This window comes from Saccostrea cucullata, unplaced genomic scaffold (assembly GCF_032062105.1).
Source record: "Saccostrea cucullata isolate Sc308-1 unplaced genomic scaffold, CSIRO_AGI_Scuc_v1 ctg4406, whole genome shotgun sequence".
Taxonomy (NCBI): domain Eukaryota; kingdom Metazoa; phylum Mollusca; class Bivalvia; order Ostreida; family Ostreidae; genus Saccostrea; species Saccostrea cuccullata.
Window position 1 is genome coordinate 1 of NW_026934840.1, and position 13117 is coordinate 13117.

The 13117-nt window shown below is 34.0% G+C and overlaps 1 protein-coding gene across 1 annotated transcript; it reads left to right on the forward strand.

Moving 5' to 3' along the window:
* Positions 1-712: 712 nt before the first annotated feature.
* LOC134241436 (uncharacterized) lies at positions 713-2284 on the forward strand. The gene is made up of 2 exons (XM_062723483.1): positions 713-1704; positions 1979-2284. Exons 1-2 carry the CDS (start codon positions 779-781, stop codon positions 2193-2195), a joined length of 1143 nt encoding a protein of 380 aa, XP_062579467.1. The 5' UTR covers positions 713-778; the 3' UTR covers positions 2196-2284.
* Positions 2285-13117: the final 10833 nt, after the last annotated feature.

Below are 13117 nucleotides of genomic sequence, written 5' to 3' on the forward strand. Positions count from 1 at the left end.
TCCGTCTGTAAACCTTTCAGATTTTCGACTTCTTTTCACTGGGCCAATTTTGACCAATCTTGGTACAAAGTATCCTTGGGTGAAAGGGAATTTAAATTGTTAAAATGAAGGGCCAAGAATCAAGAAAAGACAAAATAAGGTTTGGGTCATTAAAAAATCTTCTATTCAAGAACCACTGGGCCTGTTAAGCTGAAACTTATGTGGAAGCATCCTGGGGTAGTGTAGCTTCTAAATTGTTCAAATCATGACCCCCGGGGGTAGGGCGGGGCCATTGGGATTGATTGATTGATTGTATACTGTTTAACGTCCCTCTCCAGAATATTTCACTGATATGGAGACGTCGCCATTGCCGGTGAAGGGCTGCAAATTTAGGCCTATGCTCGGGACTCAGGGCCAATGAGCAGGGAGGGATCTTTATCGTGCCACACCTTCTGGGACACGGGTCCTCGGTTTATACGGTGTCATCCGAAGGACCGCCCCATTTAGTCGCCTTTTACGACAAGCAAGGGGGTACTTAGGACCTATTCTAACCCAGATCCCCACGGGGGCCACAATTGGGAATCAAAGTTTTACATAGAAATATATAGGAATTGTTTTTAAAAAATCTTCTTCTCAAGAACCACTGGGCCAGAAAAGCTGAAACTTATGTGGAAGCATGGGGTAGTGTAGATTCTAAATTGTCTAAAGTATGATCAATGGGGTAGGATGGGGTCTCAATATGTATTACAAGGGGGAAATCTGGTAAAGAACAGAATGGCCAAAGCTTCTCAGGTGAGGGATGTGGCCCATGGGCCTCTTGTTTATCTATGTAGCATGCGGACAAACAACAACAACAGAAAGTTTGACAACAACAATGATTGTCACTGGCGCAGAATCCACACTGAGTAGCTCAACAGAACAAATGGAGGAGACTACAAGTTCTATTACGACTGTTGAGCAAGAAAAAACAACATATACAGTAACAGCCTCTCCAGTTACAAGTCCCGAGAACAAGTTCACAACTTTGGATTTTTCTTCTTTGGAATCAACAACATTAGCGTCGACAATAACAACATCAACCGAGTCAGCCGAGATAACAGAAGATGTAACAACCTCTCCTGCAGATACAGCTACATTGATATCAACAACTGAATCATCATCCAATCCAACAACAAGGGCATCAACGACACAGGAAGCAACACAAACATTCACTACGAACCCGTCAACTACAACAAACCAAGAAACATCAACTGAAAGCTTAACAACTACGCAACCAATCACATTGCCATCAACTGCAAAAAACAAAGAAACAGCAACTGAAAGCTTAACAACTACTCAACCAATCACATCGACATCAACTACCAAAACAACATCAACAGTGGAGACGACAACTACAAGAAACTCAGAAACATCATCAACTTCCGAATCAACAACACCATCAATAATAAGTACTGACGGCAAATCAACTGCGAAAGAAGATACATCTCCAGCTACAACAACCAGTGAGCTTAAACCAAACCTTAGTACATCAACTTCGAAATCAACAGAAACATCCAATGAACCTCTGGGCACTACTACATCATCTAATGCAAAAGATACCGTAGAAGAATCGACTCAGTCAAAAGTGACAAACACTCAATTGATCGTTGGAGCCTCGGCTTCTATTGTTGGAATAGTATTATTAATGATAATCATAGGACTGGTAGCCAGAAAATGTAGTAAATCGTAAGTATTCATGTCTTTTTATTTTTAGGGGGCTGGCTGGAAATTTTATTACGCATTGTGTTTGAACAATGAGAAAAACAGCTAACATTGAATTGTATATAAAAGTCTTTCGTATATGTTTGCCTCAGTTACAGACTATCTTCATCATTTTCAAATGAACTTTCATATAATACTTCGTTCAATTACTGTCAATTGTTTAATCAGTAAAGACTCTTTTGAGACTTGTATAAGTATTCAGTCATAAAGTCGTTTAATCTAATTATTACATACATAGGAATAAACAACACGAAAAACAACAGGAAGATGATGGACCAATCAGAGACTGGAGAGACCTTGCATTGGCGGGAAAACAAAACACTGATTCTCTATACAATGCCAATTCCACCTTATCCTACAACAGAAATTCTTACGTTGCACACGCACCACTGCATCACCTCAAATCTAGTGGTGGATCTCGTCATGTGGACTCCAATAAATATCGCAGATATTGACAACTTTTAAGCTCACCTCCTATTGTACATAAATATGAATTAACATTTTCTTAGACTTCACTGAATTTGTATATATCATTTGCTTTGAAGCTGCTTAAAGAGGCATTTATATACTGTTTGTTTATGACCTTATATATTTTGTATAATATGCATTGAATATACATTTTCTGATAAAAGGAGGATTTCGCTTTGAAAGTAGAACATTGTTACATTTAAAAAAGTAGATAAATAATGAAAATATAATGAATAATAAAAAATAAAATTACGTGCATATGAACATTTTTATAAGGAGAACATGTTAATTTAAAAAACTCCATGGGTATGATTTATCAAAATAGTATATCACAAAATATAAACAGAATATATACGTGCACAGGGATATTGTCGTACCGATGTTAACATGGAAAGGCATTAAATGTTAATGTAGAATTTTAGTTGATAAGAAGGGAGATATTCGGACCCACGACCTAAGGATTAACTACTCACCTCACGGGTTTAGAACATGGAGCCATGCAACAATCGGTCCAAGTATATTATACGTTTAAGTAGTTCCGGACATTGCGCATTTATTTGCAAATGTGACATAGGTCTAAATGAGTTTACATTTGTAAAATTCATTGAATATTAATGATTGTAATTTACATAAATGTAACAGATATTTAAGGAATGAATTAGTGATAATGTAAAACATGAGTTTGGGCTGGGGTGTTTACGTTTTTTAATGAGAAGCGAAGCAGGAACGGTAATTAATTTTGAGTACAGGTCAATTTACAGGTAAATGAAATAAATACTTCAACTGAATCACTTGAATATAATACAACATCTTAAAGGATTCACGAATGTACTTTAATGTAGAAAATTAAACAAATTAAAATTAATCCCCAGATGTTCGAAACTATGTTGTCCAAAATAAAAAAGAAATGACATGATATGACATGACTTGACAAGATTCTTCTTATATACTTTATTGATACACATATGTTTCTGTATATCGAGCCTATGAACCACATAACGAATTGGAAAAGTACATTAAATAAGTTATAAATAACCACCACTCTTCAGGTCGGAGACCTGATTTTAAAGCAAATATTCAAGATGTTTCTATTGAACTATAAACATAAGGGCAATTTCCTGAAATACACTGATTCCAATATCTTTCTTTAATTTAAAGCTACAAACAACATCCTGTTCCTACACTGGCCGTATTTTCCTCCAGGTAATCTTGATCCTAATGAAATCAAAAATTTGAATCTCAACAGGGAAGATGGAGGCCCTATGTCATAGTGCATGTCTGGTAATCAACAAAGATACCACACTTCACATTGGTATAACGTTCCAGGTAAGATCTAAATTCGTGGTACTGAGCTGATGGCGTTCCAGAACAACACGAATGAAAATTCATAGTAAGACATACATTGGACAAACTAATTTGGTAAAGAAAGCTCTGGATATCCAAGAACTTGGAAAAAAAAAGAAATTAAAAGTTATTATCTATATTAAATATAATAAACCGTGTCTGTTCAAATATTTTCTATCCAAATGAATTAATTGAACAAACAGGAAAAACTATGGCTTAGACGTAATAACAGTGCAAAAAAGGTCATATCAATCGCTCCGTGGGGCTAAGAGAAGCGCACTGATCTCCTTCCTTTGTTGTTTGTTTTTTTTTTATTATGCAATGTATAGGGGCCTTTAGATTTCAAAAAATATATTTAGTCTTGACAAAAAATTGTTTAATATTACAGCAACCAAACTCTTTAAGGAATTTTTTACCATTTAGAAAGGTACATCTTGATTTTATTTACGTTTTTAATGCCCTGTACTGTAGGGTTATGATATGATTCTTCCACGTTTTCTTTTTAAAATTGTATTTTATTGTTCATATTTGCCCCTGCACTTAACACAAATGTGCCACAATATAACACTGCAAAGATGAATATTATTTAAACTGTTTGCGTCTCCCGTGTTTTGTGTGACATATGACAGCGTTATGTAGGTCAAAGACGTAAAATATTCCTTCATGTTATTTTGACAATATATGTCTATACTTTCACAAACATTACAGCTAGTCGAGTTTTACATGGCTAATTAAATCTCCATATAAGGTTACCCGGAAGAGGAATTCGATACAAAACACTTTTTAAGTTGAAACTTCAGAGACAAGTCTAACTTGGAGGCTTTAATTACTCTTAACACAATAAACGATGACATATCTTTCAATTCATGAACAATAATTTTTTCAAGCCTCTAGATGTCATGTGTCATTTTCCATCATTATTTTGTAGCATTTGATATCTGATAAAATCATTCCATAATGCAAGATTTCTCAACTAAAGCACTGTTTTTTCATTATTTATTTTTTTCATATGAAAATCTGATTCCTTTATATTACCGATTACGACTTTTTTACCGATCACAACTGGTTTTGCCCTTACGAGATGCTGTCATTACACAATTTACTCATTAGAATTATATGAACCTTACTGCGTTTTCTATTATTTGGTTAAGCGCATTGAAAGTAGTCCCATGTTGATAATACATGTCTTGTTTTTGGTAATAGAATAAACTATAAAACAAATATTTGTATCATCTTTCTTATTTAAATTACTTTCCTTAATTAAAATTTTTAATCAATATGCCCCCGATGGATGTTAAAAGTCACAGTTGGGGTTTTTGTACCAATGGAAAGGTCTTGTCAGACAAACAGACAGACCGGAAAAACAATATACCCCAGGAAAGAAAGAAATTTTCTCCAAAATTTTAGAGATCATTGTTTAAATTTCGTGGCCTTTCTGATTTTTTTGTTTAGTTAAACAACTTCATATTTGCTTCATAATTTGGTGATTTAAGATAAAAAGTAAAATAAGCAATGATATTCTTCTGTTTGGGAGATAAGAAAAGTTGTTTGTGGTACGTAGTTTGTAAATAAAAAATATTGATAGATGCTGAATATGCATGTACATGTACCGCATTTTTTGATATCTGACATATTTAACACACAGATCTTTAAAAAGTATCTAAAGACGTTCTTGTTTTTCATTCAATCATGAAATTGTTGCATATTTGTTAACATATTTGTTTATGCATACAATATTTATAAAAATACAAATACTTTGTCGAGTGTCAGCAATTTAATACTTTGGTTGGACATTTGATATACATCTTCCTGATAGCTATCTATTAAAATTGTAACAATATTTCTTTTTGTCATATCCTTTTCTGTGCTCTATTTACACACTAGAACTTGAGGAATGAGAAATTTTGTGCTTTGTTTCTACTTGGTCATTATTTCTTGTTTCATATTTGGAATAACGGCATTTTGTGAGTAATAAATATTTCATTTTTTTTTTTGGCGAATCCAATCACAGAACTTAAGGACAGATGATACAAACATTTCTTTTTTCTTTGAAGGAGACTTAATATCATCTCATAGGCTTAGAAAAGTGGATAATTCTTCGAATTTCTTCTCCTAAGAATTTGAAAATGAACTTTATGAGGAAAGGCAAAATGACATATGATCAGATCAGCAATATCACATAGGTTGACTTTTACCATTTTACTTTTCCTACTCAAATTCACATGGTCCATAAAATATGTAAAATATACCCAATTTCTCTTTTTGGAGCGCATTTCTGTTGATGAGAAAAAACAATGCCTGATGGGAATGAGCAAGTTGAAGTGACTCCATCCCCTGGACAATAAAACTTAGATGAGCTCACTTTTCATCTCAGTCTCACTTTTCTATTATTTATTGCTTTGGAAAAGTGAGACTTAGGTCAAAATTGAGCTCTCACTTTTGATCTCAGTCTCACTTTTCTATTATTAATTGCTTTGGAAAAAGTGAGACTGAGATCAAAAGTGAGCTTGTCTAAGTTTTATGGCCCCCAGGCCAGCTGCAATGTCTTTGTGGGTGAGATGTCAATTTTTATGACACATTGTAGGTAATATGAACACCCTTTCATATGTCATTTATTTAGAAATCATCACTGAACTCTAAGGTCAGTGTCAAAGGGTTAATGTTCTAGGTATCCAATGAAAAGTCTTCTCACAAGGATTACATACGTGAAGTATGAAAGCCTTAGCCCTTACCATTCCAAAGTTATGGTCCAGGTTAAATTTTTCTCATAAGTACGAAAAATCTCCAAGGTCAAAGGTGGATTTTGGTATCCAATAAAAGGTTTTGCTACAAAAAATACATATGTGAAATATGAAAGTCGTAGTACCTACCATTCAAAAGTTATCGCCAAAGTGAAAGTTTGAAATTTTTGTGTAAAAGTGGGTCAAACTACAAAGTCAAGGTCAAATTTGGTGGTACTCAAAGAAAGGTCTTGTCACAAGGAAAACACATATGAAATATGAAAGTCATAGCTCCACTAAATCAAAAGCTATAGGCAATGTTAAAGTTTTTGTGACGGACGGACAGCTACATGTAGACAGACTGACGGACAGTCAGACAGATGGACAGACGGACAGACGAATGAGATTTAATGTCCCCTCGCTTTCGTGAAAGCGGGGGACACATTACATAGGCGTCGGAACCGGGGGGGGGGGGGTAGGGGGGCTTCCGACGCCCATGAGTTACTAATTCAAAACACATTATTTCATTACATAGATAATTTAGCACTTGGCAGAGATGTGACGGGTGTTTATGAGGGTTTTACTGGGAACATTACCGACGGAGATACATGTGTACTAATAACTGTGGACGTTTTAGGGGGAATTATGTGCAATTTGGCATCAATCTTCAAAAGACATATATCATTAAGTCGTGTAGGCTCAATTTCAAAGTTATTTTCAATATAATTTTACAAAATCATACTTCACTTTAAAAACATGTTCGAAATGATGAATTTACTGTAAACTTGATTTGATTTATCGATCCAGTCAAAATATGGTTGAAATATTGCTGACTTGGCATTTAAAGAATAATCACTCAATCAACCGAATACTAGTGATCGAAATAAATTTGCACATATAATTAAAAGATGGAAATGCTATAGTCGTGTCTTTTGACCTCATAGATTTTTTTTTTTAATTTTACACAGGAAACTTCTCTACGAACGAAACAAATATTCGGTGTTTTGATTCCAATTCCGATCGTTGGCCTTATGACGTCTTCAAGACATTTCGCACGATCATTCCACAAACAGTAGAAATTGATGTTCAATTTACTGGATCATCAATAAACTTTCAATTGCGGCTTGTTTCTGGTGATCCTTTGGAATTTAATTTATGTGAAATAGAAATTATTGGTAAGTTACATTTCTCATCGGTTGTGAAATAAAAGACTTTTCAACTAAATGAACTGATCTAGTATTTGATATTCTGACTGTACTTGCTGATACTCTACACGCTTTAAGTGTTCTGCTATCTTATGATTTTAAATCTCTTTCTTTAGGTTGTGAGGTTGATCACTATGGTGAAGACTGTCTGCCCTGTAATAAGTCTGACAAATGTAGAGTATGTGACGTTGAGAATGGATCTTGCTACATCTGTACAAGAGGATACACTGGACCGAACTGTAGCTTAAGTACATTACTTTGCATCTTTTTTAGTTAGCTGATTAAAATAAATTCAACAGAATTATGTACAAGATTATGGGAAATTATTTCGTCTAAGACTTTTATTTGACAAGTTCCTCATTTAGACATGTGTTTTGTCAGATTGAACTTTTAACATTCCAACTTCGGCTTGAACATACACAACCGTTTCAATGGACTATTTCCACCATTGTTCGTAAACCTTGAAGTTTAATGTTGACAAGTTTAACTGTCCGGCCTTTTATCAAGAAGTTGACCTGTCTCCTGAAAAAAAAAATCCAAAGAAACTGCACATTCTGAATACACGGACTGTTGATTTTATATTTCTTTTTTTTTTTTGTAGATATCGAAAATGTTGTTTTACAAACAGCTAATAGCCTTTACATGTATAAGGATGCAAAGTCTTATAATTTACCTTCCTATGTTTTGTTCGATGGGTCTACGACGCTACCCAGTTGTATTGATTTAACCTCTATCTGGACGGGGAAAACATATGATTTGGTGATGTGGCTGCCTCAATACAACATGAAAGATATTCGGTTCTATTTCAATATCCAAGGTAAGATTTAAAGAGTTCATGAAGGTTTTGAAAATATAAAATCTGAATGCTAAATTCCTTAGCAAAATATTCTTCCTTGAAATCCTCATCACTTGATCTTGTTTAAAGGGGCAGACTGTGGTTTTCATCGCGCAATATTTCGCGTATCATTTAAGAAATAAACAACGTTATTCAGTGAACATGGCGTTATTAACCCCCTTCCCCGCAGTCACGCATTTTAACGCATATACCATTTCCTATTTCTGACGCAAAATCACGCATTTACCGTTTCCCCGCAATCACGCATTTTCACGCACTTTAAAAAGTTCATTAAATCTTCAATGTATTGCCAAATTCCAACTATTTCATTCTTGCTTAATCTCATAAAATAAGGAAAATTATTTTCTAATTAACATATTACGTCATGATATTATTTACGCTAAACTTTAGAGAAACTTGTACCCCACTAGAAAGTGCTTGCGGGGAAATGGTAACGTAATATTTCTATGACGTGAGGATTCAGTTTATTTTGCATAACAATTTTGTAAGTTGTAAAGTGTGAATAGCAATTGTTCTGCTGGCATATTCCATGATGCGCGCTAGCTATTGCTACTGAAAAGGCCATGTTCTCTGAATAATCGTTGTTTATTACTTGTATTTGCATTCTTTGATTTTTCTCAAGGATATCAGAGGAAATTCTGACTTACATAAGGACGTGGCTTCTTGTCTTTAGTAAAGAAAAACATATGGCTTTTGGCTTTAAAATCAGTACATCTGATCAATGCTCGTTCTCTATAATAAATCACAAACAATTTATAAAGTATTTCCCTCGCTCAAAACCAGTTATCTGTAACAAGCAGCGCCGTCATCACATTCTCTTAATTTTTGTTTTGATGCAGTTGTGACGTCATCGATCAACGTTATTGAAACCCTCTGACAAAAATCAAAAATGTAACACTATATATGATGAAAAATGAGAAGGCTTTTATACTGATAATTACTCCGGAATGCTTTTGTATGATTGTTTTAGCTATATATTCTATTTATTTTTAAAAGCTGAAATCATTCTTGAAATAGATAAACTAGTTAAAGAGATTTTCTTTTCTCTTTCTGAATGTTCTTGAATTTTTTACTCATATATGGAGACGACACCACTTGCCGGCGGAGTACTACAAATTTTGTCCTTTCACTCGGTACTTAGTAAACACAGTGACATAAATACATTGATACTTCCATTTAGATAAAATTTGAAGCCATTCTTTACCTTTTTTGTCATGTTTCCCTTTTTTCCGTAAAAATACGATCTACATAGATCCACATTGTGTTGATAAAAATCTTTTATTTACTAACTTCATCTCCTAATAACACTTTACCCCCCCCCCTCCTTGTTAAATCATAATGATATTATTTCAAGCAATTTTGGAACCCTTTATTACTCCAGGCTATATAGTTACCTAGTCAGATGTGTTCGTTCAGGTGAGACATGATTTCCTACATGAAGGTTTCAGTTTTCACACCTCTGCAGCATTAAATAAATAAAGGGACTTATCTGTATACATTGAATAAACAAAGGAGCTAACCTACACCAATTTTTTACATGGTACATCTAAAAAATTCACTTTCGTCACTTATGAATTTCTTTTCGCCACTTTTGAAAAAAAAAAATCACAGCTCGAGCACTGGGCGTCAAATAAATCAGAACACTCTCCTACAAAATGAATTTTTCAGGATCAAATGTATTTTCGATATTAAATTCAATGCTTTGTCGTGAATTATTTTACATATCAAACACATTTGCCTTAAATTGCCTTGAATTGTTTTACATATCAAACGAAACACGTATAACATAAATACACAATAAACACAAGTTTGATTCTGTGGTACATTAAGGATGAAAATATCATGGAACATGGACAATTTCTTGACATCTAATTATATAAAATGGGGTAAATTGAAATAGATAGTTTTCGATAGGCCAGATTTTAGCGAGAGTTATTTCCCGTTGGCCGCCATACTGGAGGTCCAAATGCTCATATTCCTTCATTGTTCAACCAATTTAAAATTTTATATTTGTTATTTTGAATTAGAAATCATTATTTTTTCTGAAGTATATAAATATTTGGAAGCCCCCTTAATATAAAAAAAAATATTTGATAAAGATTTTCCACCAAATATTTCTGCTATATTTTCTAAAACTTGGTAAGACAAAGAGGGAAAATCACCGAGTCGACCTCCAATATGGCGACCAACGGGAGGTAACTTTCGCTAAATTCAGGCCTATCGAAAACTATCTATTGGAACGTTACACGTGTTCCCCAAACGCTCCTAAATCATCCTGTTATGTTGAAAACCGAGGAAAATAAAGGTTTAAGCCGTCGCCCGCATGACACATTGGTTAGAGCGTCTGCTCTAGAGTCGCAAAGTAAGGAGTAGACCCTTACGTCGCAGGTTCGAATCCCACTGTGGGAGGTGAAGACCAGTCCTTTAGATGAGACTGATTAAATCGAAGTCCCGTGTCGCAGCAAGAAAAAGATTCCCCACTGTTCAATGGCCTTGTCATAAGTACCGAGTAAAGGTCAACATTTGTAGCTTTCCAACGGAAAGTGATGGCCTCTCCATATGAGTACAAAAATATCGAGAGTGACGTTAAACAATCTTAAATTATGTACATGGACTTTTTATTTTGTCGTTGTCGTTTCTAACACACGTGTTATAAATCCGTCTGTTCCATATAGTGTAGATTAGAACCCTCAATATAAACGATGGAATTCCCAATTCTGTGATGTAGTTTACGTTACTTACCGTATAGTCTGGGTGTTTAGGTTTTCGTTCATTTTTTGGTCAAAATTTAAACTGTGATTCCATTTTGTGTGCTTTCTATGATTTTATAAGTTGCTTTTTATACAGTCAGGGTATCAGATTGGCGTGGGCCATTTGCCGATAAAAATTAAAAATGGCGGGGGAAAAAAATCAAAATTACCTGCCAAAATAACGTATAAGTTTAAAACTGGACAGACATAATGGCCGATTAACTTCTCTTTGTAAAGGCCAGTCGTATAGTATTTCCCCCATTCATGATCGGATCCGATTGTTTTTTTTTTCACTTTCTGTAACTGCAGGTTTAATCAGCCAATGACATTTGGGTATTAAATCTTGATAAAAATACTCTAGTTTTATTTCCAAATCTAAGTGCAATGAGCTTAAAGGCAGAGATTTTAAGCACCGCCTTCAAAAATACCTGGTTTGGGTAGCCCTGTCAATCAAGTGCATGAAGGTCCATCATTGGATGCTGGAACTTGATTGACATTTACTTACTGGTCCCTGTGTATACCCTGTACACCTTGTTTGGCACTCGTGGGGACCTTCAAATTAACTTTTGATCCTTTGATCCTCTTCCTTTGTTTATTGGACATGGTATAGAGAAACTGTATCGCTATGAAAATTTTTAGCTTGATAATATATGAATTGAATATACCTCTAGTATTTAAAAGGATTATAATATAATATACATTTTTAAAATATTCAACTTTGGTACAAAAAAACTTTTGTTTTCAAAAGAAATTTTGAAATTAATTTTAACATATGCTAAACGGTAAACTTAAACTGGAAATGTTATTGACTTTAAAAGTTTAGAGCAGCACTGTGTGAAGTAATAAAATTTACAAATTCTTATTATGGTTCGCTTGTAATTATTTTCCTTTGTTATTCAGATGAGAACTTACAAGCAGTCTTTTTAGCATGTTTCAAGGTGACGAAGCCTTATAAAGATTAGGATAAAGCTACTAGATATTTTTTTTTATGAAATGTAGTTAACAAGACTTCTTTTTATTTATTATGATAAATTGGGATCCCGAGGATGAGTGAATTAAGTCTAAATCGGTTGTTACTGGAGTTATGTTTTTTAAATTTATTTAACACATACACTGACATCAATTCAGTTTATGATATCATAATAATTTTTTGGAATGGGTAGGAGTGTACTCAAATGTTCAAAAATGAATAGATATGAATTATTGAGAAAAAACTTTACTTTTAACTTTTCATTTCTAATTTAAAATTGTCTCAAAATCTCCAGTACAGGTAAAGTTTGACACCTGGGGTATTTCACTGTGTATTAAATCACTTCCTGTGTATAGGGATTAGGAGACAGATGACCACAGGTAGACTGCTAGCCCCCATGGCATTCACACCTGTACAAAATAAGCCCCTCCCTCACCTGGAATTTACCACCCGGTAAAAAATCTCTGCCTTTAAAAGAAGTGATGAATGTTTAAAACATTTATGGAATCCATGTCATGTTGATAACTTTACTTCTATGACTGAACATGGGGTCGGACTGATAGCTGGACAAGGACAATATCGAAAAGTTTTACTATACAAAGGAAGACATTTTAGTGTAGGCAATCTGTAAAGGTAATTATACATAAAATGAGAAATACAAGTCTAATTCATGACTACTACTGTACTTTTAATGAAAGGTGGGACTAATATCAGTAAAACACCCATTGAATGGAATTTTAATTGTTTAAAAGAAACAAAGTATTATTTTCCACTTAATAAAAAAATTATTATATGTAATAAACTGATTTTTTTTTTTTGTAAAATCCGGTATTCGAATAAGTTTAACTTTTCCATTTGCCTATAGTTTCTGGTTAATATGTCGTATGTCCTCTAGTAACTTATTTCAATCTGAAACCCTTAGACTGAAATCATTATGGTCATTTTCGTTGTTTTATTTCTTATGTTTCTCTTTATAGTAAATTTGCTTTTGTATCTTAACAGAAAATACCAGCATAATGTTCAATTACACCATTTCACCGATATTTCATTGGATTGGGCGAGGT

Excerpts from the sequence above, each read along its gene's own strand:
- LOC134241436 (XM_062723483.1), top strand. The coding sequence starts at position 779 with ATGTGGCCCATGGGCCTCTTGTTTATCTATGTAGCATGCGGACAAACA. Across the intron at positions 1,705-1,978 it reads GCCAGAAAATGTAGTAAATC|GAATAAACAACACGAAAAAC; the intron begins GTAAGTATTCAT and ends TTACATACATAG.